The sequence below is a fragment of the Pleurodeles waltl genome, chromosome 9, assembly GCF_031143425.1.
Source record: "Pleurodeles waltl isolate 20211129_DDA chromosome 9, aPleWal1.hap1.20221129, whole genome shotgun sequence".
In the NCBI taxonomy this organism is placed as follows: Eukaryota; Metazoa; Chordata; class Amphibia; order Caudata; family Salamandridae; genus Pleurodeles; species Pleurodeles waltl.
Window position 1 is genome coordinate 938,474,247 of NC_090448.1, and position 26,596 is coordinate 938,500,842.

The 26,596-nt window shown below is 43.7% G+C and overlaps 1 protein-coding gene across 14 annotated transcripts in view; it reads left to right on the top strand.

Annotated features, from left to right (window-relative positions):
- The window catches only part of EML1 (EMAP like 1), a 752,203-nt gene that overhangs the window by 587,841 nt on the left and 137,766 nt on the right, over positions 1-26,596 (top strand). For all 14 annotated transcript variants that reach the window (XM_069208309.1, XM_069208311.1, XM_069208303.1 and 11 more), the window contains one exon: positions 22,051-22,150. In XM_069208309.1, the coding sequence (XP_069064410.1) occupies positions 22,051-22,150 (100 nt within the window). The remainder of the gene's footprint in view (positions 1-22,050; positions 22,151-26,596) is intronic.

Consider the following 26,596-nt stretch of genomic DNA (forward strand, 5'->3'; position numbering starts at 1 on the left):
AAAACAAGACCACCAAACTCGACTACAGTCGTTTTGTTGAAAGATCCTCCTGCAAGCAAGAGGAAAACAAATCTCTCTTAACCACGAAGAACGTATTGCAGAGATGGAAAAGAAGCTTAAAAAAAAAAAAAAAACTGGAGGCGAAGTAGCTCAACTCCTCCAGAGAAAGGAGTTTCAAACAGACTCAGGAACTTCAGGATCCTGCAAAAGCCTCCGGCGCGCAAAGAATTCGGAACCTCCGCTGACTCCAGGGCCACAGACAAACATCCTCAATGGACCATTCAAAGATAACAACTTTGTAGCAGCTAAAGTGGATGACAAGCTGGACTAATTAAAGAAAGATAACGAGACAGCAAAATTGATGCTCACTCTGCAGTTTGGAGGAGGAATGCACAGAGGCAACACCATCACGCAGACCCATTGGAAGGGTACATTTCTAGACTGGGAACACACACAGATTTTCAGGGAACAAGCCAGTCAACAGGATCTCAGCAAGGATGGCAGAACTAACTGGGCAGGCAACCCTTTTGTGGGAGAAGCAAAGGAAGGGGTCAGCCTCACAGGGGAGGCTCAAACCCCAATCACAAGTGAATCAGCACTAATAAGCCTCTCAAGGGTACCATCAAGCCTTGCACAGGTGCCATCACAGCGAGGCAAAAACCAAAAGGGCAACATCAATCACCATTCACATCCACACACAGCACAAGTAGGGGGCAGATTAGGAAATGAGTAGAGGAAAATAAATTCAGACAAATGGGATTGTAAATTTGATGCAATTCTGCTATTGCATAGAATGTATGAAAATTCCACCAGTAAAGAGACCAAGGAGAAAAATACAATTGAAGAAGGAAACACTACGACTCCTCAAAGTAGATTTGCTATTAAAAACGCTATACTGATTCACTATCAGTTCAGAGTACTGGTGTTCAGAATGAAATCCGTTCCAAGGGAGTTCACAAAGTGCCTGGCAGCAGCGCACCTCAGAAGAAGGGGTATACATGTACATCCTTTCCTAGACAATTCGCTGGTGAGAGCAGACTCTTATGAAAAATGCAAAGATCACATACAGCAGGTTTTTAAGACACTATTAACTTTGGTATTCTCATTAAACATAGAGAAATCATCCCCACAGCCAGAACAGGAAAACATTTTTCTGAGAGAAAGAATAAATTCCATTTACAGAAAAGCAATTCCAAAGGAGAAGAAAACTCGAGAGACTCAACAGTACTGGAAGGGGCAAGCTCTGACAGTGAAGAAGATACTGGGGAGGAAGGCATCATGTGTTCCCTTAAAACCCTATGCAAGAATTCACATTAGACCACCACAGGAATGGCTCCAAAGTCAATGGTCGCAAGTAACAGGGAGTTGGGAGGATCTAGTGATTGTCACGTGAAGAGAGAGAGCGTTGTGGAACAGAGAAAATACAACGCAAGGAAGCACATTTCAACAACCTACCAGTTTTTAATAACTATAACAGATGCATTGCATATGGAATGGGGAGCCCACATGAACTCACTCAAGTTCAGAGTACTTTTAGAAGTGTTCCTAGCCTTAAAAGCATTTCATAGGCAGTTATCGGGTCAATCTGTCCTAATACAATCAAGGGACAGCACAATTTCTGCGGTTATCGGGTCTCGCTCAGGAACTGTGGAACTGGATCATTCAAGGAAAATATCTAACAGCAGTAGATCTAATTTGCCTGGGAAGGACAGTGTGGAGGCAGACAAACTCAGACAAGTGTCCTGCTCACACAAATGGTAGTTGAATCACAAAGTGCTCAAAAGAATCTTTCGGAAATGGGGAATGCCATAAATCGACCTATTTGCAGCACAATAGAGCACAAAATGCCAAGGCTTCCCATCCAGACATCACCACCAGTCTCCGGTAAATGCACTGATAAATTGGTTGGGGACATTTGCTTACACTTTCCCCCAATACCACTCTTGCACAGGGTGATCAACAAATGCAGAAAGAGCAGAATGAGGCTGATATTAGTTGCACCTCAATGGGCAAGGCAAACCTGGTTTTCAGAACTAATCCAGTTGGCAACAGGAAGATTTCAAAGGTTACCAAATCAACAAGATCTGTTATCCATGGACAGGGGACATAGTCCTACATCCAGAACCAGAAGGCATAAGCTTAGCAGCCTAGCTCCTGAAGACATAGAATTTGGACACCTAAAGTTATCTGAAAAGATTATGACTGTAATTAGAGAAGCAAGAAGACCAACAGCACGAAGGTGTTTATTCTTTAAAATGGAAGCAATATTCTTTATGGTGTCTTAAAAGGGGCTTGCTAAGAAATAACACTAAGGGGGGCAACAGTATTACATTACTTAATACACCTAATGGATTGTAAGTTAACTCATAGTTCATTATGGGTTTATCTGGCAGCAATAGTTGCTTACACAAGGGGTACTTTAGGAAGAAGTTTCTTCTCTGCATCAGTAATAAAACGCTTGTTAGAAGGGGCAAAAAGAAGAGCACCCACCAAGGAAGGTACCTGAACCCACATGGAACCTTAAGCTGATGTTAGCACAATTGATAAAACCACCATTTGAACCATTACGTAGCATTTCAAATAAGATGCTCACATTCCTGACTACCTTTTTGGTGGTCATAACAACACTTCGGAGAGTGAGCGAAATACAAGCTCTTACAATACAAGAGCCATATGTGCAAATTAATAAAGATAATTGTTGAGGACAGATCCACACTTTCTGCCAAAGGTGGTTTCACAGTTCGGTATAAATCAAACTATGTAAATACCCAAACAATTGACTGTGAGGAACAATCCGATGCCAATTCAAATGGAACAGAATAGCCAGGGTCTCCATAACCATATTATTAGCTTTTGTCCATAACTCCATTATTAGTGGTCAAATATTCTTTCTCATCAACCAAGTGAACCATATTATTCACATCACAATGTTGTTTATGTATACCACTGTGCCTGACTGTTTTGAATGTGAATTGTATCGGTCCTTTCTAATTTCCTATAGTAGTACTTGTCCACATTTTAAACAAAAAAAATCTTGTTTTGCTCTCTCCAGTATGCCACAGGGTATATGTCTGCAAAACACAATTCCCAGTTTTGGGTTAGTTTGTTGAAAAAGTGTCCTCCCCTTATGTATAAAACAAGTCTGCCACCTTCCATTAAACCAAATCTCCAGTAGCATCTTACCCAGTTCCTCTGTATCAACATGACCTCCACTTAAATCGATCTTAATTGTTGGCGCCATATGCCACACTCAAAATTAGCATTTGTCAATCCTCATTGTGCTTGTGCATGCCTGATAACTATGCAGGAGAGCTAAAAGATGCCAGGTACTCTAAATTCAGTATGCCATCCTTCTTTGAACCTATTTTTCAAAGGATTTTGCTTTGGTTCTGCCTTTATGACCTTCAAAGCACAAACCAGCTCCCAAGTGCGCCAGCAGAATGACAATACCTAGTGTCACTAAGGCAGACCTTTTAAGGAAAAGCCAGAGGAAAAGTTTCCACCCATCAGGGGCATCAAACAAGTGACTTGACAAACCTATGCCCTAGCACGATTAGGAGAGATAATTGGACGATTCCTTCATGAATGGAGGGCATTTACCTCATACAATTGGACATTAATCATAATAAAACAAGGAAATTGCTTAGAGCTAATTCTAGGACCTCCAAACATCAGGACAAAACCAAGAGCTCTCAGCAATGAAAAAAAGGCTACAGTTGAAGCAAGAAGTCCAGGCCCTACTAAACAAGGAGGCGGTAGAGGGGATTCAAAGAACAAAATACATCTGTTTCCTTTACGGCAGCAAATGTGTAAATTCACAAAGTCGATTTATTGACTCAGTTGGTCCCAAGCATCACAGAGAGAGGTTCAAGCATCTTATATCTGTACCCTTCCTTGAGAAAGCTAGATTAAACATCAGGCTTGGATGCGAGGCAGTACAAGGATACCAGTGGTGAAGGTTACCATAGATACCTTTATCATGAATAAAACACTAAAATTAGTTGTGATTCATCCCTGCTTGCTCAATAACTAAACCCTTGAATAATGCAAACCCTTGTTGGATCCTCAGGGAGCCCATCCCTGGGACATAGCAGTTTTCCTGGCAGAGAAACCTGTTGGCTCTCCCTTGGTTGGAGCATTTTTAAATCTACAGAGCTGTGGTGCATTAGAAGCACATACATTTTGTAAACACCAATTAGCATGCACCGAAGCTGTACAGACTATGTAGAAAGTAATTCAGTAGTTACTCTCCAGTATGTAAACTGCAAAACAAACTTGCACACTCATTGTATAATGTCATCAAAGATGTTATTTGAGATGTCATGAGTTATGTCATAAATGATATCTAGAACATGTCATTTGTGTGGTCATATGTGCAGTCATAAGCAGTGCAGAGCGGGTGCACAAGTTTTAAAGTTAGCATTGGTAACTTTAACTGGTGAATTTCTGTGTTATTTTTAGTTCAAAACATTAATGTTATCACTGACAAATTCACCTAACCATAACCTCACTTTAACCTTTGTTTATTTCAGATATTTATTGAGACTGGCAGTCGCCAGTAAATAGTTATAGTTAGGAAATAGTATCCATTAAAAAAAGAGTTTTTGACTTGCCTGTATCTTTGGCTGCCTGCAGCCAACCCCCATAACCACCCAAACCTGCACTATGCACAGCCGAGTGGTCTGTCCCTCTGGGCGTGAGAATAGGTGTGAGTTTGTATAGGTGTGAGGGTGGGTGCGTGAGGTCTGAGTGGATCTGTGAGTGGGTGCATGACTGAGGGTCTGTGAGTGGGTGTGTGAGAATGTGAGTGCGTGTGAGTGGATGTGTGAGTGAATGAGTCTTTTAGCGACTGAGTGTCACTGGGTCTGTGAGTGGGTGCATAAGGGTGTCAGTGGATCTGTGAGTGGACGTATGACTGACTGAATGGGCCTCAGGGTAGGTGTACCAGTGTTTGTCTGAGTGGGTTTGTGAATGTTTTTATTTTAATTTTTATGGCAGGGTTTGTGATAATGTGGCATTACACGGGGGCAGGCCACTCTGTGCTCCGCGACAGTTGTGACTCCACGATCAAGACAAAAAAGGGTTTTTAACTTTTTATAGGCATAAGGGGTCCTCAGACTCCCATTCATCAAACTGCGCCAAAGTTATTAACAAAACAAAAAAACACAAACTTTTTCTATGGAAACTAGGTCCTAACTAGAACTACCTAGTCGCGACTGCCAATAGGTAAAAAAAATAATAATATATATATATATATATATATATATGTTCGGTGGCATGTGTAGCTGCAGATACACATGCAATGCATTATCCTGCCATCTAGTGTTGGGCTCGGAGTGTTACAAGTTGTTTTTCTTTGAAGAAGTCTTTTCGAGTCACGAGACCGAGGGACTCCTCCCTTTCGGCTCCATTGCGCATGGGCGTCGACTCCATCTTAGATTGTTTTCTTTCCACCATCGGGTTCGGACGTGTTCCTTTTCGCTCCGTGTTTCGGGTCGGAAAGTTAGTTAGAATCTCGGAAAAATAGTCGGTATTGTTTGCGTTCGGTATTGGGTTAGTTACAACAGATCAACACCGACTTTTGAAGGGCTCCGGTGGCCCTTCGGGGTTTTTTCGATCCCCCGTCGGGGCCTGGTCGGCCCGGCACGTGTCTCTTCAAGGCTGATGGAACAGACCCCATTCCGATTCTGCCCAAAATGTCACAAGTATCCGTATACAGATCAGCACCTGGTCTTTAACTTGTGTTTGTCTCCAGAGCACAGAGAAGATACTTGTGAAGCCTGTCGAGCGTTTCGGTCGAGGAAGACGTTAAGAGACCGAAGAGCGAGAAGACTGCAGATGGCGTCGGCGCCGACAGGACAAAGTCATTTGGAGGAGGAAGAAGAAACCTTCTCCATCCAGGAGTCGGACTCGGACGAGCTCGATCCCGAAGAAACGCCTAAAACCTTGAGTAAGATGTTGAGAAATAAAACTCACGAGAAAACCACAAAAGCCCAGGGGACGCCACTGCCAACAGGCCATGGCTTAACCCGAAAAATAGGTGACCGATCATCGGCACCGAAAAAGGGCACGCTTGTGTCGAAGTCATCCGACTCCGGTCGAGATACCGGCACACAGCAATCTCGGGCCCGAGACAGCGGCTCCGAGCAAGTTCGGCGACGCCGAAAAAAAAGAAAGTTTCGTCAGAGCCCAAAAAGGCGACCAAAAAGGTTTCGATTACGAAACATCCAGCCTCGGAACCGAAATCAGGTTCCTACACAGAGGAACAGGGATTGTCCTCCCAAATGCAAGGACATAAGTTCGGACAAGAACTAGAATCAATGGAGCCAGACTACACTCAAAGGAGGCTCCACATTCAAAAGGACACAGGGAAGATAAGCACTGTTCCCCCAATTAAAATGAAAAGAAGACTTGCCTTTCAAGAAAAGGACAAGCAGCCACGGGCAAAAGTGGCAAGACAATCAACTCCGCCACCATCTCCACCACCATCAATGCACACATCACTGGTAGCCACTCCACCACTGATGCAATCCCCGACTTATACTGCAATGAGTCAAGATGATCCCGACGCATGGGACCTTTATGATGCGCCGGTATCAGATAACAGCCCAGACTGTTACCCAGCGAGACCGTCGCCACCTGAGGACAGTACATCCTACACGCAGGTGGTCTCAAGGGCAGCTGCTTTTCATAATGCCACCTTGCATGCAGAACCGATTGAGGATGACTTTTTGTTTAATACACTATCCTCCACTCATAGCCAATACCAGAGCTTACCTATGCTACCTGGAATGCTAAAACACTCCAAACAGGTATTTCAGGAGCCTGTGAAAGGCAGGGCCATAACTCCAAGGGTGGAGAAAAAGTACAAGCCACCGCCAACAGACCCTGTGTATATTACGCAGCAATTAACACCAGACTCTGTGGTTGTAGGGGCAGCTCGCAAGAGAGCAAACTCTCACACCTTGGGAGACGCACCACCTCTACACAAGGACAGTCGCAAATTCGATGCTGCAGGGAAAAGGGTTGCAGCACAAGCAGCAAACCAATGGCGCATTGCCAACTCAAGCACTTCTGGCAAGATATGATAGGGCTCATTGGGCCGAAATGCAGCATTTCATAGAACACTTACCCAAAGAGTTCCAAAAAAGGGCACAACAGGTGGTGGAGGAAGGACAGAGTATCTCGAACAATCAGATACGCTTGGTAATGGATGCAGCAGATACAGCTGCAAGGACAGTAAATACAGCAGTGACCATAAGGAGACACACATGGCTGCGTACATCAGGATTCAAGCCGGAAATACAACAAGCCGTGCTGAATATGCCTTTTAATGGACAGCAGTTGTTTGGGCCGGAGGTGGACACTGCTATCGAAAAACTTAAAAAGGACACTGATACGGCCAAAGCCATGGGCGCACTCTACTCCCCACAGAGCAGAGGCACATTTCGTAAAACACAGTTTCGAGGGGGGTTTCGAGGACAAAGCACAGAACCCACAACTTCACAAACAAGGCCCACTTATCAGAGCCAATATCAGCGGGGAAGTTTTCGGGGACAATATAGAGGGGACAATTCCAAAAGAGTAGAGGTAAGTTCCAAAGTCCCAAAACTCCTCAAAACAAGCAGTGACTCAGATGTCACAAATCCCCAACACATAACACCTGTGGGGGGGAGACTAACCAAGTTTTACAAACTTTGGGAGGAAATAACAGACACTTGGGTCCTAGCAATTATCCAGCATGGTTATTGCATAGAATTTCTCAAATTCCCTCCAAATGTCCCACCTAAAACACACTATGTCAAAACAACACATGGATCTTCTAAAACTAGAGGTCCTAGCGTTGTTATAAAAAGATGCAATAGAACTAGTACCAATTCATCAGAGAAGAACAGGAGTTTACTCGCTGTACTTTCTCATACCCAAAAAGGACAAAACTCTAAGACCTATATTAGATCTCAGAACATTAAATACCTACATCAAATCAGATCACTTTCACATGGTGACACTACAGGACATAATCCCACTGCTCAAACAACAAGACTACATGACAACACTAGACCTAAAGGATGCATACTTCCATATACCGATACATCCTTCACACAGAAAGTACTTATGGTTTGTATTCCAAGGGGTACATTACCAATTCAAAGTGTTGCCATTCGGGATAACAACTGCGCCAAGAGTTTTTACAAAATGCCTGGCAGTAGTGGCTACACATATCAGGAGGCAGCAAATACATGTGTTCCCGTACCTAGACGATTGGTTATTCAAAACCAACACGCAAGAACGGTGTTCACAACACACAAAGTACGTCATAGATACCCTCCACAAACTAGGTTTCTCACTCAACTACACAAAGTCACACCTTCAGCCGTGTCAAACACAGCAATACTTAGGGGCGACAATCAACACAACAAAAGGGATTGCCACTCCAAGTCCACAAAGGGTACAGGCATTTCACAATGTAATACAGGCCATGTATCCAAAACAAAAGATACAAGTCAAGATGGTGATGAAACTAAAAGGCATGATGTCCTCATGCATAGCCATTGTCCCAAACGCAAGGTTGCACATGCGGCCCTTACAGCAGTGCCTAGCATCACAATGGTCACAGGCACAGGGTCAACTTCTAGATCTGGTGTTGATAGACCGCCAAACATACACCTCGCTTCAATGGTGGAACAATATAAATTTAAACCAAGGGCGGCCTTTCCAAGACCCAGTGCCTCAATACTTAATAACGACAGATGCCTCCATGATAGGTTGGGGAGCACCCCTCAATCAACACAGCATCCAAGGACAATGGGACACTCAGCAGAGACAGTTTCACATAAATCACTTAGAACTACTGGCAGTATTTCTAGCGTTGAAGGCATTTCAACCCATAATAAGCCACAAACACATTCTTGTCAAAACAGACAACATGACAACGATGTATTATCTGAACAAACAGGGAGGAACACACTCGACACAGTTGTTTCTCCTGGCACAAAAAATATGGCATTGGGCGATTCACAACCACATTCGCCCAATAGCACAGTTTATTCCAGGGATTCAGAATCAGTTAGCAGACAATCTCTCTCGGGATCACCAGCAGATCCACGAATGGGAGGTTCACCCCCAAATACTAAACACTTCTAAAGATGGGGAACACCAGAAATAGACCTATTTGCAACAAACGAAAACGCAAAATGCCAAAACTGTGCATCCAGGTACCCACAAGATCAATCTCAGGGCAATGCGTTATGGATGAGTTGGTCAGGGATATTTGCATACGCTATTCCTCCTCTCCACTCCTTCCGTATCTAGTAAACAAATTGAGTCAAAACAAACTCAAACTCATACTCATAGCACCAACCTGGGCAAGACAACCTTGGTTCACAACACTACTAGACCTCTCAGTAGTGCCTCATGTCAAGCTTCCAAGCAGGCCAGATCTGTTAACTCAACACAAACAACAGATCAGGCATCCAAATCCAGCATCACTGAATCTAGAAATTTGGCTCCCGAAATCTTAGAATTTGGACACTTAGACCTTACACAGGAATGTATGGAGGTCATAAAACAAGCTAGGAAACCAACCACAAGACATTGCTATGCAAATAAGTGGAAAAGATTTGTTTATTATTGCCATAATAATCAAATTCAGCTATTACACGCATCCGCTAAAGACATCGAAGCTACTTCGCAAAAGCATGTGAATCTGCAGCGTCTCATGCCACGAACAGATGTACACTGGGTAAGTGACATTTTCCATATATATATATATATATATATATATATATATATATAATAATTATATGTGTTCGATGGCATGGCACATGCTATGCACATGTCGCCATCTAGTGTTGGGCTTGGAGTGTTACAAGTTTTTTTTTCTTTGAAGGAGCCTTTTTTTTGTCACAGGATTGAGTGACTCCTCTCAGTGATAGTGCGCATGGGCATCGACTCCTTTGTTAAATTGTTTTCTTTCGGCTGTCTAGTTCGGACGTGTTCCCTCTCGCTCTGAGATTTTCGGTTCAGAAATTCTCACAACTTTCTACCTTTTTCTCATACCGTCGGTGTTGTTTCGAACATGGTTTCCTTCTGCACTCAATCCGATAGTACCGTCAGGATCAAATAAACGCCCTTTGAGGCGCCCTCCTCGAGCCTGTTTGGACATACTACATCGTAGGCTTATGAATCGGACTCTATTCTAATTCTGTCCTCAGTGCCATGCAAAGTTTCCATACAATCTCTGCCTTTTCCAGAACATCAAAAAGAAAGCTGTGAGGCGTGCCAGTCTTTTCAGTCGAAGATAACGTTGCATGATTGAAGGGCAAGAAGATTGGAGACGGTGTCAACTCAGAGCCCACCACCAATGTCCTGGCAAAGAGCGGGCACAAACTGCAGTTTCAATTCCAGACACCGAGCGGGATTCAGAGTGGGACAGCCAGGCAATATCGATGGTGTTGGGGCAAGTGTACTCACGTACTGCACCAACAACTAAAAAAATCAGACAAGGCCATGGGTGCATCATTGCTTTTTAGCCATGGTTCCAGCCGAAAACAATTAATCATCGACTGACCCTTGGGTTTGGTGCCAGTACACTCCCTCAACAGGCAACCACGTCTGTTTGGGTGTCACGGTTGAGCCGCAAAATGCAAGCCTCCACCTTTGAACCAACAACATCGGATATGAAACAAGCGCGTTCTGCTTTGGGGCTGAAATATCTGATAACCGCTTCGGCGCCGAAACACCTCGGTCCAACATCTGAGCCGAAAAAAATCAACCTACACAGAAGAAACGGGGCTTTCGACTCGAATGAAGCATGTGCCCAATAAATGTACTCAAACATTCCTCTAAAAGCACAAAACATGCTTCAGGGTATCAAATGGAGAAATCAGACATTCAACCCATTCTGGAGGTTAGGGACAGCAAACAAAGGAGAATTCAAATCCAGATATAGATTGGAAAAATTATTACATCTCCACCTCCACATACTACAAGGAAGTTAGCATTCCAGAAACACTGGATACTGGGCCACCACCAGCAAAAATCTACAAGCAAAAAGAAAAGGCAAAACCTGTTGAGCTTTCTCCACCACATTCACTGCAACTTTCCTTTTCATCACAACTTCTTACTCCACCACAACCACCTTCACCCACACACACACACTTCCTCCCAAAATGAGGAAAGGGGTGATTCTAGACACACCTTAGATCCATGGGATATCTGATTCAGATCCAATCCCATCTAATGAGCCAGATTTGTACCCCAACAGACCATCTCCACCTGAGGATAGTACAGCATACAACCAAGTTATCTCCAGAGCAGGAGCATACTAAGGAGTGCAAATGCATGCAGAACCTTTAGACGACGACTTCCTCAATACCCTATCCTCAACTCATAAGCAATGCCAGTGTCTACCAATGCTTCCTGGTATGCTTAAAACTGCATACTATATTTTCAAAGAGCCAGTTAAAACCAGAGATCTAACACCAAGAATTTACATAAAATATAAGCCTGCACCAACAGACCCAACTTGCATTTCACAATAGTTACTGCCAGACTTTATTGTGGTCAGTGCAGCCAGGAAGCGTGCCAGTAGTCAGTACTCTGGGGATACCCGCCCCCAGCCCTCCTTGACAAACCCGTAAATTTGATGCGGCGGGGAAAAGGGTAGCAACACAAGCAGCCAATCAATGGCATATTGTGAATTCCCAGGCCCTGTTAACAAGAGATAACAGGGCACATTGGGATAAGATGCAAGAATTCTTGCCATATCTCTCCAAAGAACACAAAAAGGGTGCAGCAAATTGTAGAGGAAGGTCAGGCCATCACAAACAATCAATTTAGGTCTGCTCTGGATGCTGATGCTGTGGCTAGAGGAATCAATACCAGCATTACCGTTAGGCGACATGCTTGGTTATGGTCCTCCGGTTTCAAACCTGAGATACAGCAGGCTGTCCTTAATATGCCATTTAACAAACCGCTTTTTGGGCCAGAGGTGGACACAACTATAGAAAAACTTAACAAAGATTCAGACACAGCAAAAGTCATGGGAGCCCTTTATACTACACTCTTTCGGGGTTCTTTTCAAAAAGCACAATTTACAGGAGAATTTAAAACCCAAACTACAGAGGCTTCCACCTCCCACTCATAACAAGGACAGCAGTATTACACAAGGGGGTCATTCAGGGGCTTACAGAGGACATTCTCACTAGCAATAAATTACTACAGATCAATGGGTACTCTCAATTATCCTCAATGGTTATTGCCTAGAGCTCATCCCTACTCCACCAAATATTCCACCCAGTTCTCACAGGCTCTCTCTAGAACACACAACTCTGCTCAAACAAGAGGTAAATCCCTAATACTAAAGGAGGCAATATAAATAGTTCCCATCACTCAGCAAGGAACAGGAGTATAATTCCTATACTTCCTCAAACCAAAAAAGGATGGTACTCTCAGACCATTCTCGATCTCAGGCTTTTAAATCTATATATTCTGTCAGAGAGTTTTCACATGGTCACTCTGCAGGATGTCATACCCTTGCTACAAAAACAAGATTACATGACCGCATTAGACCTAAAGGACGCTTACTTTCACATTCCAATACATCCAGCTCACCGCAAGTATTTAAGTTTTGTGATAGCAGGCAAGCACGATCAATTCAAATTTCTACCCTTTGGAGTAACAGCTCCAAGAGTGTTCACAAAATGTCTCGCTGTAGTTGCAGCATACCTCAGAAGGTAGCAGATACAGGTCTTCCCTTATCTAGATGACTGGTTAATAAAAGCCAGCACCATTTAAAACTGTCATCAGCATACACAATAAATACCCTACACAAATTAGCGTTCACAATCAATTACAAGAAATCTCACCTTCAGCCTGCACAAATTCAACCTTATCTAGGAGCAATTCTGAACACTCAGTCAGCATTAGCCTTCCGAAATCCACAACAAATACAAGTGTTTCAGACTCACATATCCCAATTGCAGGCCAATCAAACTTACACAGTAAGGTTTGCCATGACGCTATTAGGAATGATGGCATCATGCATAGCAATAGTGCCCAATGCACGTCTAAACATGAGGTCACTGCAGCAGTGTCTCTCGAAGAAAAGGTCTCAGACACCGGGTCAACTTCAGGATCTAGTGTTGTTGGACCGCCAAACTTAACAAATCTCTGCAATGGTGGAATCACGCCAATTTATCAAAAGGGCGGCCATTTCAGGACCCTGTGCCCCAGACCATAATCACAACAGGTTGGGGGACCCATCTCAACAATCTTACAATACAAGGGGAATGGAACTCAATCCAGGAAACTTGCCACATAATCGACTTGGAATTACTGGCAGTGTTCCAACCACTTAACAAGCACAACACAGTCTTAATAAGGACAGACAACATGACAACAATGTATTATCTGCAAAAACAGGGGGGGAGACACTCATCCCAATTGTCCCTTCTAGCACAGACAATATGGAAATGGGCAAGGCAATTCACAATCACATTCAGCTACTACCAGACTACGTCCCAGGGATACCAAACCAGCTAGCGGACCTCTTAAGCAGGACGCAGCAACAAATACACAAATGGGAAATTTACACAAGTAATTCAATATCACTTTCAAATGTGGGGAACACCATACATAGACGTATTTGCAACAAGCAGAAACGCAAAATGCCAACACTTAGCGTCTAGATACCAACACCCTCAATCCAAGGTCAGTGCTCTATGGATTAATTGGTCAGGGACATTTGCTTATGCTTTTCCCTTTCTCCCATTAATTATGTTTCAGGTCAAGAAAATGCATCACACATGTCCCTCACTATGATACTCATAGCTCCCACGTGGGCACGTCAACACTGGTACTTAACACTATTGGATCTCTAAGTAGTACCACATCACAAGCTTCCAAACATACCAGACCTGTTGACTCAAAACAAAGGTAAATCATGTATCCCAATCCCAGTATGCTCAACCTGACGATTTGGCTCCTGAGGTCATAGAATTTGGATACTTACAGCTTCAATCAGAATGTATGGACATTCTAAAACAAGCAGGGAAACCTACAACCAGGCAGCGCTACGCTAATAAATGGAATCGTTTTGTACATTACTGACAGCCTAAAAACATTGATCCACTTAAAGCATCAGTACAGGATATTGTGTTATTTGCTTCATTTACAAAAAGCAAATCTTGCATAGTCATCTATTAAAATTCATTTAACAGCAATTACAGCCTACCTCCAAAACAGGCCACATACCTCTCTGTTTAGAATTTCTGTCATAAAAGCATTTATGAAAGGGCTTAAACGAGTTATTCCACCTAGAGTACCCCAGCTCCTCTCTGGAATCTTTACATTATGCTCACAAGACTTATGGGTCCACCATTTGAACCCATGCACTTTTGCGCTATTCAATTTCTCTCGTGGAAGGTTGCTTTCTTAGTAGCAATTACTTCCTTAAGAAGAGTAAGTGAAATTCAAGCATTTACTTTAGAAGAACCCTTCTTTCAAGTACACAAAACAAAGTTGTACTTCCGACAAAACGTTTTACCTCAAGTGGTTTCACCCTTTCACGTTAATCAGTCAGTCAGATTGCCAGTCTTCTTTCCACAGCCAGATTCTGTTGCTGAAAGAACCCCCCAAACTCTTGATCTTAAAAGAGCTCTAATGTATTATGTAGATAGAACTAAAGACCTTAGAAAAACTAAACAACTTTTTGTTGCTTTCCAACAACCTCATAACGCTAATCCTATTTCAAAACAAGGATTAGCTAGATCAGTGGTTCCCAACCTTCGGACTTCTGTGGACCCCCACTTTATTATTACTGGGACCCAGGGGCCCCCTGTAAATCATAATTTGAATCTAGGGACCCCCCACTGAGTCATTAATAAAAGGTGGGGACCTAATCTTAATATTATTTAATTTGCTAAGCAGTCGCAGACCCCCTGAGGAGGTTTCGTGGACCCCCAGTGGTCCCTGGACCACAGGTTGGGAACCACTGAGGTAGATGGATTTTTAAGTGAATTCAAACTTGCTATCTCAAAGCTAAAAGGCATCTATTAGTAACTCCAAAAGCAAATTCCACTAGAAAAAAAGGTGCCTCAATGGCATTCCTAGGAAATATACCAATGGCAGACATATGCAAAGCAGCCACATGGTCCACACCACATATTTACTAAACACTACTGTGTGGATGTGTTATCTCGACAACTAGCCAATGTTGGTCAAGCATTGCTTAAAACACTATTTCTAGCTACTTCAAATCCTATAGGGTAACCACAGCTTATTCTGGAGGAGAACTGCTTTTTAGTCTACGCACAGCATGTGTATCTGCAGCTACACATCCCATTGAACAGAAAATGTCACTTGCCCAGTGTACATCTGTTCGTGACATGTAGTGCTGCAGATTCAAATGTGCCCTCCCTCCTCCCTGGAAGCCTGTAGTCTTTGTAGTACTTAATTATGTAAATATGTATATGTTCGATGGCATGTGTAGCTGCAGATACACATGCTGTGCACATCCCGCCATCTGGTGTTGGGATCGGAGTGTTACAAGTTGTTTTTCTTCGAAGAAGTCTTTTCGAGTCACGAGATCGAGGGACTCCTCCCATTTCGACTCCATTGCGCATGGGCGTCGACTCCATCTTAGATTGGTTTTTTTTCGCCATCCGGTTCGGACGTGTTCCTTTTCGCTCCGTCTTTCGGGTCGGAAAGTTAGTTAGAATCTCGGAAAAATCGTCTGTATTGTTTGCGTTCGGTATCGGGTTAGTTACAACAGATCGACACTGACATTTGAAGAGCTCCGGTGGCCCTTCGGGGTTTTTTCGATCCCCCGTCGGGGCCTGGTCGGCCCGGCCATGTGTCTCTTCAAGGCTGATGGAACGGATCCCATTCCGCTTCTGTCCAAAATGCCATAACAAGTATCCATATACAGATCAGCACCTGGTCTGTAACTTGTGTTTGTCGCCAGAACACAAGGAGGATACTTGTGAAGCCTGTTGAGCGTTTCGGTCCAGAAAGACACTAAGAGACCGAAGAGCAAGAAGACTGCAAATGGCATCGGCGCCAACAGGACTAGGGCGTTTTGAGGAGGATGAAGAAGCATTCTCCATCCACAAATCGGACTCCGATGAGGTCGATCCCGAAGAAACGCCGAAAACCGTGAGTAAGACGTTGAAACAAACTCCCGAAAAAACTACTAAAGCCCAGGGGACGCCACCGTCATCAGGCCATGGCTTAACCCGAAAAATAGGTGACCGATCATCGGCACCGAAAAAGGGCACGCTGGTGACGAAGTCATCCGACTCCGGTCGAGATACCGCTACGCAGCAATCTCGGGCCCGAGATAGTGGCTCCGAGCAGATTCGGCACCGAGAAAGCGGCACCGAAATGGGTACGCACCGAGAGACCACGACGCCGAAAGTAAAGAAGGTTTTGTCGGAACCGAAAAAAGCAGCCGAAAAGGTTTCGATACCGAAACATCCGGCCTCGGAACCGAAAAGAAGTTCCTACACTGAGGAACAAGGACTGTCCACACAAATGAAGACACATAGATTTGGACAGGAATTGGAGGCAATAGAGCCGGACTACACACAAAGAAGGCTACATATCCAAAAAGAAACAGGGAAGATCAGTACTCTCCCTCCAATTAGAATTAAACGCAAACTTGCCTTCCAAGAAAAAGACAAGCAGCCACAAGCAAAGGTGGCTAAACAAGTAACCCCGCCACCATCTCCACAACGCTCTCCGCAACCATCACCAGTAGCCACTCCACCAATGATGCAATCACCAACGCATACAACAATGAGTCAAGATGACACTGACGCAAGGGACCTTTATGACGCACCAGTGTCAGATAATAGTCCAGAATGTTATCCAGCTAGACCATCGCCACCAGAGGATAGTACAGCATACGCACAGGTGGTGTCGAGAGCAGCGGCATTTCATAATTTCAGCTTGCATACAGAGCCCATTGAAGACGACTTCCTTTTTAACATACTGTCGTCCACACACAGCCAATATCAGAGTCTCCCCATGCTCCCCGGAATGTTAAAACACTCCAAACAAGTGTTTGAGGAGCCTGTAAAAGGAAGGGCCATTACTCCAAGAGTGGAGAAAAAATATAAACCACCACCAACAGACCCCGTTTACATCACACAACAACTAACACCGGTCTCAGTTGTAGTAGGGGCAGCGCGCAAGAGAGCAAACTCATACTTCAGGAGATGCACCACCTCCAGATAAAGAAAGTCGAAAATTCAACGCAGCAGGCAAAAGGGTAGCAGCGCAGGCAGCAAACCAGTGGCGTATTGCAAATTCACAGGCTTTGCTGGCCGGATACGATACGGCCCATTGGGACGAAATGCAACACTTTATTGAACATTTGCCCAAGGAGTTCCAAAAGCGAGCGCAGCAAGTTGTAAAAGAAGGACAGAGTATCTCCAACAATCAGATATGGTCAGCAATAGATGCTGCAGATACAGCTGCTAGAACTGTCAACACAGCAGTAACAATAAGGAGACATGCATGGCTGCGTACATCAGGATTTAAACCAGAAATACAGCAAGCTGTGCTGAAGATGCCATTCAACGGACAGTAGTTGTTTGGGCCGGAGGTGGACACTGCGATTGAAAAACTGAAAAAAGATACGGACACGGCGAAAGCCATGGGCGCAGTCTACTCCCCACAGAGCAGAGGCACATTTAGAAAGACACAGTTTCGAGGGGGGTTTCAAAGACAAAGTATAGAACCCACAACCTCACAAACAAGACCCACTTACCAGAGCCAGTATCAGCGGGGAAGTTTTCGGGGACAATTTAGAGGGGGACAATTTCAAAAGAATAGAGGAAAGTTCCAAAGTCCCAAAACTCCTCAAACCAAACAGTGACTTCCAAGTCACAAATCCCAAACACACAACACCTGTGGGGGGGGGGGGGAGACTAACCAAGTTTTAAAAACATTGGGAAGAAATAACAACAGACACTTGGGTCCTAGCAATTATCCAACATGGTTATTGCATAGAATTTCTCAAATTCCCTCCAAACATCCCACCGAAAACACACAATATGTCGAAACAACATATAGATCTTCTAGGACTAGAAGTTCAGGCTTTGCTACTGAAAGAAGCAATAGAATTAGTACCAAACCAACAAGAGGGGACAGGAGTTTACTCTCTGTTTTTTCTCATACCCAAAAAAGACAAAAGTCTAAGACCTATTCTAGATCTCAGAACATTAAATACTTACATCAAATCAGATCACTTTCACATGGTGACATTACAGGACGTAATCCCACTGCTCAAACAACAAGACTACATGACAACACTAGACTTAAAGGATGCATATTTCCATATACCGATACATCCTTCACACAGAAAGTACTTAAGGTTTGTATTCCAAGGGGTACATTACCAATTCAAGGTGTTGCCATTCGGGATAACAACTGCGCCAAGAGTTTTTACAAAATGCCTGGCAGTAGTAGCTGCACATATCAGAAGTCAGCAAATACATGTTTTCCCGTACCTAGACGATTGGTTAATCAAAACCAGCACGCTACAGCAGTGTTCACAACACACAAAGTACGTCATAGAAACCCTACACAAGTTAGGTTTCTCAATCAACTACACAAAGTCACACCTTCTGCCGTGTCAAACACAGCAATACTTGGGGGCGACAATCAACACAGCAAAAGGGATTGCCACTCCAAGCTCACAAAGGGTTCAGGCTTTTCACAATGTAATACAGGCCATGTATCCAAAACAAAAGATACAACTCAAAATGGTGATGAAACTACTAGGCATGATGTCCTCATGCATAGCCATTGTCCCAAATGCAAGGTTACACATGAGGCCCTTACAACAGTGCCTAGCGTCACAATGGTCACAAGCGCAGGGTCAACTTCTAGATCTGGTGTTGATAGACCGCCAAACATACACCTCGCTTCAATGGTGGAACAGTATAAATTTAAACCAAGGGCGGCCTTTCCAAGACCCAGTGCCACAATACGTGATAACAGATGCCTCCATGATAGGGTGGGGAGCACACCTCAATCAACACAGCATCCAGGGACAATGGGACAATCAGCAAAAACAGTTTCACATAAATCACTTAGAACTATTAGCAGTATTTCTAGCGCTGAAAGCATTTCAACCCATAATAAGTCACAATCGCATTCTTGTCAAAACAGACAACATGACAACAATGTATTACCTAAACAAACAGGGAGGGACACACTCAACACAGTTGTGTCTCCTGGCACAGAAAATATGGCATTGGGCGATTCACACATTCGCCTAATAGCACAATTTATTCCAGGAATTCAGAACCAGTTAGCAGACAATCTCTCTCGGGATCAACAACAGATCCACAAATGCGAGATACACCCACAAATACTAAACACTTACTTCCAGAATTGGGGAACACCACAAATAGATCTATTTGCAACAAAAGAAAACGCAAAATGCCAACACTTCGCATCCAGGTTCCCACAAGATCAGTCTCAGGGCAATGCATTATGGATGAGCTGGTCCGGGATATTTGCTTACGCTTTTCCCCCTCTCCCACTCCTTCCATATCTGGTAAACAAATTGAGTCAAAACAAACTCAAACTCATACTAATAGCGCCAACATGGGCAAGACAACCGTGGTACACAACACTACTAGACCTCTCAGTAGTGCCTCATGTCAAACTACCAAACAGACCAGATCTGTTAACACAACACAAACAACAAATCAAACACCCAAATCCAGCATCGCTGAATCTAGCCATTTGGCTCCTGAAGTCCTAGAATTCGGACACCTAGACCTTACACAAGAATGTATGGAGGTCATAAAACAAGCTAGAAAACCTACCAGTAGACATTGCTATGCAAATAAGTGGAAAAGATTTGTTTATTACTGCCATAATAATCAAATTCAACCCTTACACGCATCAGCCAAAGACATCGTAGGATACTTACTACATTTGCAAAAGTCAAAGCTAGCTTTTTCATCCATAAAGATACATCTTACCGCAATTTCAGCTTTCCTGCAAATTACGCACTCAACTTCACTATTTAGGATTCCAGTCATAAAAGCATTTATGGAAGGCCTGAAGAGAATTATACCACCAAGAACACCACCAGTTCCTTCATGGAACCTCAACATTGTCTTAACACGACTCATGGGTCCACCTTTTGAGCCCATGCACTCTTGTGAAATGCAATACTTAACATGGAAAGTTGCATTTTTAATTGCCATCACATCTCTAAGAAGAGTGAGTGAGATTCAAGTGTTTACCATACAAGAACCATTTATTCAAATACACAAGCATAAAGTAGTTCTACGGACAAATCCTAAATTTTTACCAAAAGTTATATCACCGTTCCACTTGAATCAAACAGTGGAATTACCAGTGTTCTTCCCAAAGCCAGATTCCGTAGCTGAGGGAGCACTACATACATTAGACATCAAAAGAGCGTTAATGTACTACATTAACAGAACAAAACTAATTCGGAAAACAAAACAATTATTTGTTGCTTTCCAAAAACCTCATACAGGAAATCCAATTTCTAAACAAGGCATTGCTAGATGGATAGTTAAGTGTATTCAAAGCTGCTATCTTAAAGCAAAAAAGAGAACTGCCTATTACACCAAAAGCACACTCAACTAGAAAGAAAGGTGCTACCATGGCCTTTCTAGGTAATATTCCAATGACCGGAATATGTAAGGCAGCTACATGGTCTACGCCTCATACATTTACCAAACACTACTGTGTAGATGTGTTAACGGCACAACAAGCCACAGTAGGTCAAGCAGTACTACGAACATTGTTTCAAACAACTTCAACTCCTACAGGCTGAACCACCGCTTTTGGGGAGATAACTGCTTACTAGTCTATGCACAGCATGTGTATCTGCAGCTACACATGCCATCGAACGGAACATGTCACTTACCCAGTGTACATCTGTTTGTGGCATTAGTCGCTGCAGATTCACATGCGCCCACCCGCCTCCCCGGGAGCCTGTAGCCGTTTAGAAGTTGATCTTGAACATTTTGTAAATTTGTAAATATATTACTTTAAACTACACTATGTACATACGTATTCACTCCATTGCATGGGCAATATTACTAGTATACACAACTCCTACCTCACCCTCTGCGGGGAAAAACAATCTAAGATGGAGTCGACGCCCATGCGCAATGGAGTCGAAATGGGAGGAGTCCCTCGATCTCGTGACTCGAAAAGACTTCTTAGAAGAAAAACAACTTGTAACACTCCGAGCCCAACACCAGATGGTGGGATGTGCATGTGAATCTGCAGCGACTAATGCCACGAACAGATGTACACTGGGTAAGTGACATTTTCCATATATTGCATGGACATCTTTTTTAATTTCTATATATATATATTTGTACATACAAAATTCCTCACTCCTTACTTCACCCTCCTGCGGGAAAACAATCTAACAAAGGAGTCGATGCCCATGCGCACTTCGAGCCCAACACTAGATGGCGATCTATGCACTGCATGTGAATTTGTAGTGCCACGAACAGATGTACACTGGGTGACATTTTCCATATATATATATATATATATATATATATATATATATATATATATATATATATATATCAATATCAAAAACCTAAGGTTGAAGTGATGGTCTAGTTAAGTTAAACTTTCAGTGACAAAGTAACATTTTAAATTCAAACCATTGAAATTCACTTGTTATAGTTATCTCAAGTATCTATAATTGGGGCCCTAGTGGTAACTGTAAAATGCGCCTCCACATTAACCTTCCCAAGACACTGCAGTCCAGTAGAATTTAAAGCCTCTACATATTTTCCATTACGATGGGATAGCATAGAGACCTAGTCCAGCCAAAATAGCAACCTTTAATTTGAAACAATGTTACAGAAAATTAAACTCATGGTCTCATTTTATCTGCTGTTATCTTTGCACGAAAAGGAGTACAAGAAAAAATTGTTCATCTCCTTTGCAGGTTATTTTGTTTGTATAATAAGAGATCACTTTTAATTCTAAAGGTTCCAATGCTCATCTCATATTTTTCAGAAACAAGAAAAACCTAAGTTTGTGCTGTGTGTGACATTTTCTGAAAATGGTGACGCAATTACCGGAGACTCGAGTGGGAACATCCTGGTTTGGGGCAAAGGTACTGTAAAACATGATCTCTTAAATCATTTTTTTTTGCAGATAAAATCATTGTGCAGTTATTTAGCAACATGGCTGGTTTTATGATACAGAATTAGGCAGTTCTTGTTCACCAGACACACAAATGCTGGTTATATTCGGTGAAACTTGGTACTTGCTCATTCATTTGAAACAGTCTGTAGAGCATGCACACATCTTGAAGATTGCTTGTGGTTTTCTGTCACTGACCCACTATTGCAGAGTGGTCTTGGTAGAAAGTTGTACTTTCCAAATGTACTTTGACTACTAGTGTATTTGGGACTTGCATTTGATTTCTGACCAACTATATACATATCAGATTTTGGGGCTACAAAGTCTCAACATAGCAACTAGGAACACAGTTTTCAAATTGCCATTATGAAAATAAGCAATAGCCTCTTGCCTAGTTTTGGGGTTTGTGCTTAGTCCTCCCATTGCAAGCTACCACAGTATAACCAGGCAAATGGCTTATTTGAAAGTCTGTTTTTCTCCAGATAACATCACCTACATCTTATTTAGACCTTCATGTCTACCACCTACCTGAAGCTAAAATCTCCCCCAAAATATCCTGCTATTCTCCAATAGCAAGCAACAACTAGTGAAAACTGTGCTCAACATGAATATCAATTGATTTGAGCTCCACTGTACACCCAAGACAAAGTCGCAATGATTCACTCTGGAGAAAGATCCCACCCTCAAGAAACACCTTACTAACAAAACCATAACAGCCTGGACCAGATCTTTCTCTTAAGAAAAAGGTGAATCCATTCTTCCAAGATAGCAACTATAGAACTTGTGCTCACTCCCTCGTACTCTTGAATCCGGATGGTGGCATTGCCCTATTCCACGGTCTTCCACATTCTATATCCTCATCTATCTCTCCACCCCCAGTACCCCTAGCTGAAGGACTCCTGCACCCATTATTCAGGATGTGAGGTAATCTATACACCCAATATGATGGAGCACCAATGGCACTCTTTGCTGGCCCATTTCATCTTCAAAAGAGCTTCACCAAATACAAAGGCATTACGGCCAACCTCTTGCTTGCTTGGGTGAAAATTCACCCTCAGGGGATTCCCAGGATACCATCAGACTGGAGAAGAAGTGCCTTCTCAATTTGTGCACCTAGGCTCTTGATAATATCCCTATATCTATCAGGACTGCTGCTTTCTTGCTCCAATTTATGAAAGCTGAAGAAACCAATCCTTTTCAGCACCTCTACATCTTGATACAATCATAGTTCACAAACCAGCTACCCCTCCTATCACACATTGCCTGTATTGTTGTCTTTCACTCTGCATGGCAGCAGAGCCCGATCAGTTAGCTTTACACTATATAAATAGTACATACATTTATACATACATGCGTTCAATCGCACAAATCTAGTTCAGGCAGTCGGTTTAGCATTGAGGGTCTTCGTGTGTTTTTTCCTAAACTCAATCTGCACTAGGCATTATTAAAGTTAGAGGTTTGTCATAAGGCTTAGATTTTCTATCTTGAATATTGGCAATGAGCGGGCAGAGTTCCCAAGTCCCCTCTTACAGCCACATTGGTGGAGTTGAACAGCTGTCTCTTAGGGGCAAATAATAAATTAACGAGTTGACCTCATACTGGGGAGCAACAATCCTAAAAATACATATTATAATTAAAAACATAAAATTAACCACAGCATAACTCTAATTCTTGCCTTCTTGCCTCTTTCTCCACTGCATCCTCTCTTGCCCCATCTGCCTTATGTTCAGCCCCTATTTTGTACTGAATACCTATTGTACCCCCCTGCCTGCCACGTGTGTCTGGTGCTTATCCGTCTTCCTGCTGTCATCCTTTCTATTGTCACCTATACGTGGTGTCACTGCATGCTTATCTACTCTAGATCAGACATTGGTGGCCACAGATATGGGAAACATTGGGTCTCTTTGTGCAGAGGCAGCACAGCAGCAGCATGTGCAAACCGAAAAATGGTCTGTTTCACCTGGCCCTTTTTGCAGGGTCAACCCCAGTCTTTTTTTCTCCTTCCTCCGCCAATCAGGGCTAAAGTGCATATGCTTTCTGTGTAAATTGTATTGCTGAGTGGTTTATATCTAATGGGCATATTTGATTTACTAGTAAGTCCCTAGTAAAGTGCACTAGAGGTGCCTAGGTCTGTAAATCAAACGCTACTAGTGGGCCTGCAGCACTGTTTGTGCCACCCACATTAGTAGCCCTGTAAACATGGCTCAAACCTGCCACTGCAGTGTATGTATGTGCAGTTTAAAACTGCCAATTTGACCTGGCACGTGTACCCACTTACCAGGCCCAAACCTTCTCTTTTGGTACATGTAAGGCACCCCTAAGGTAGGCTGTAGGTAGCCCTATGGGCAGAGTGCAGTGTATTTAAAAGGTAGGACATGTGCTGGTATGTTTTACATGTCCTAACAGTGAAATACTGTCAAATTTGTGTTTCACTGTTGCAAGGCCCATCTCCCTCATAGGTTAATATGAGGGCTGCCTTTAAATAACTTTAAAGCGCAGATTCCCTTTGAGAGCAGATTGAAATATGGAGTTTCTGGTCTCTGAACTCACAATTTAAAAATACATCTTTTAGTGAAGTTGGCTGTTAAAAAGTAGTCATTTTCTTGCTTAAACCATTCTGAGACTCTGCTGCTTTGTGGATTTCCCGTCTGGGTCAGTTTGACTGTTGGGCTGTTGACATCTCTCCTCTTGACAGTGACACAAAGGGAGCTAGGGTGTAGCCTGCATATCCTTATGAGCCATCTGAGCTAGAGTGGAGGGAGGAGTGGTCACTCACACCTGAAAGGACTGTTCTTGCCCTCACAATATGCAGTCTCCAACCCCCTGGTCTGTGTCTGTGTCTGGGGTCTGGCCTGGACAAGGAAGGATCTTACAAACACTTGAGACTTTCCTTTGAAGTTTGCCAACTTCAAAGGCAGAAACTGGTATAAGTATTGGGCCCAAAACCCCAGACTCTTAGAATCCTTCTGGAAACAAGAGGAACCTCTGCCCAGGAGAAGAGCTGAAGGGGGAGTACTGTCCCTTTGCTGTGTTGCTTTGCTGGACTGGCCTGCTGTTGCTGCGTCTGCCTGAAAGAGTGCAAAGGGTAAACTTTGCTGTGTGTCCTGCTTGAGAAAGTTCTCCTAGGGCTTGGAGTAGAGCTTGTATCCTGTTGGAAGGCTCAGGGACACCAAAGACGTTAGTTTCCTCAACCTGAAGCACTGGGAACTGTGTGTTTTGTGCTGTTCAAGAGGGGGACCCACTGTGACACCGCCAACGACACTGCAGGCCTGAACAGTGACCTTCTAACGCCTCACAGAGCTGCACTGCCCCTCTTCACACCACGACCCTGGTCTCACCGACGCAGTCATCAGGACGACTTCACCAAGCCGCTGATCACACCACAACCTGTGGGCCCCACACTCTGGCATCTCCTTCTCACACAGCAGCCTGGGCATCCCAGACGATGACGTTCTTGGGGACACTGGTGCAGCTGCCTGCACCATGGCCTGTAGACACTTCTCGTGAGGTACACAAAGCACTGTCCCGCACCACAGCCCCGGGCCACCGAAGACCGCATCAATGACTCCATTGTCGTCACCAGGCAATCCTACCTGCACTGTGGCCTGTGGGCATAATTCGGGAGGGTCACCCAGCCCTGTCCCACACTGCCGGCTTGGGCCTACTGATGACAGCGCTTCAACAACGATGCCTGCATTGTGACCTGGTGAAACGGCACGTCGCTCCGCCCTGTTTCACACCACAGCCCTGGTCTCACCTACGCCGCTGGACGCAGTCACCAAGCCACTGCCTGCATCATAACCTGTGGGCACCGCACATCGCATCGTCCTGCTTCGCACACTAGGCTCGATGCCTTTCACATCAGTGCTCCAGACTTCATCAGCCCGGAGTTCTATCTGCAACGCATGTGACTTCAAGGGTGCCGACAACTCCCGCACCGACACTGCGATGCCACTATCTGGAGCTCACTGTTTGCTGGTCTTCCCCACACCGTAGCTTACCCACTATGCCGCAGCCGGCGTGAACTGTTGGTTTTGTTGATCACAACGCGGTGATAGTCACAGTTGGAGCTATTGACGTCAAGGAGCTGTATTTTTAAGTTAAATCTTGCAGAATTCATATATCTATTTCAGTATGTTGGATGTTTATCATATTTGGTCTTGTTTTAAATAGAATAATATTGGCTATTTTTCGAAAACTGATGTGGTGTCCTTTTGTAGTGTTTTCACTGTGTTATTGGGTGTTAAGTGCAAATGCTTTACACATTGCTTCTGAGTTAGGCCTAACTGCTCATGCCAAGATGCCAAGGGGGTAAGCAGGGGTTATCTGAGAGGGTATCTCCCTCATCCTGACTAGAATGAGAGTCCCTACATGGACAGGGTGCAAACTGACTGCCAACTAAAGACCCATTTCTAAC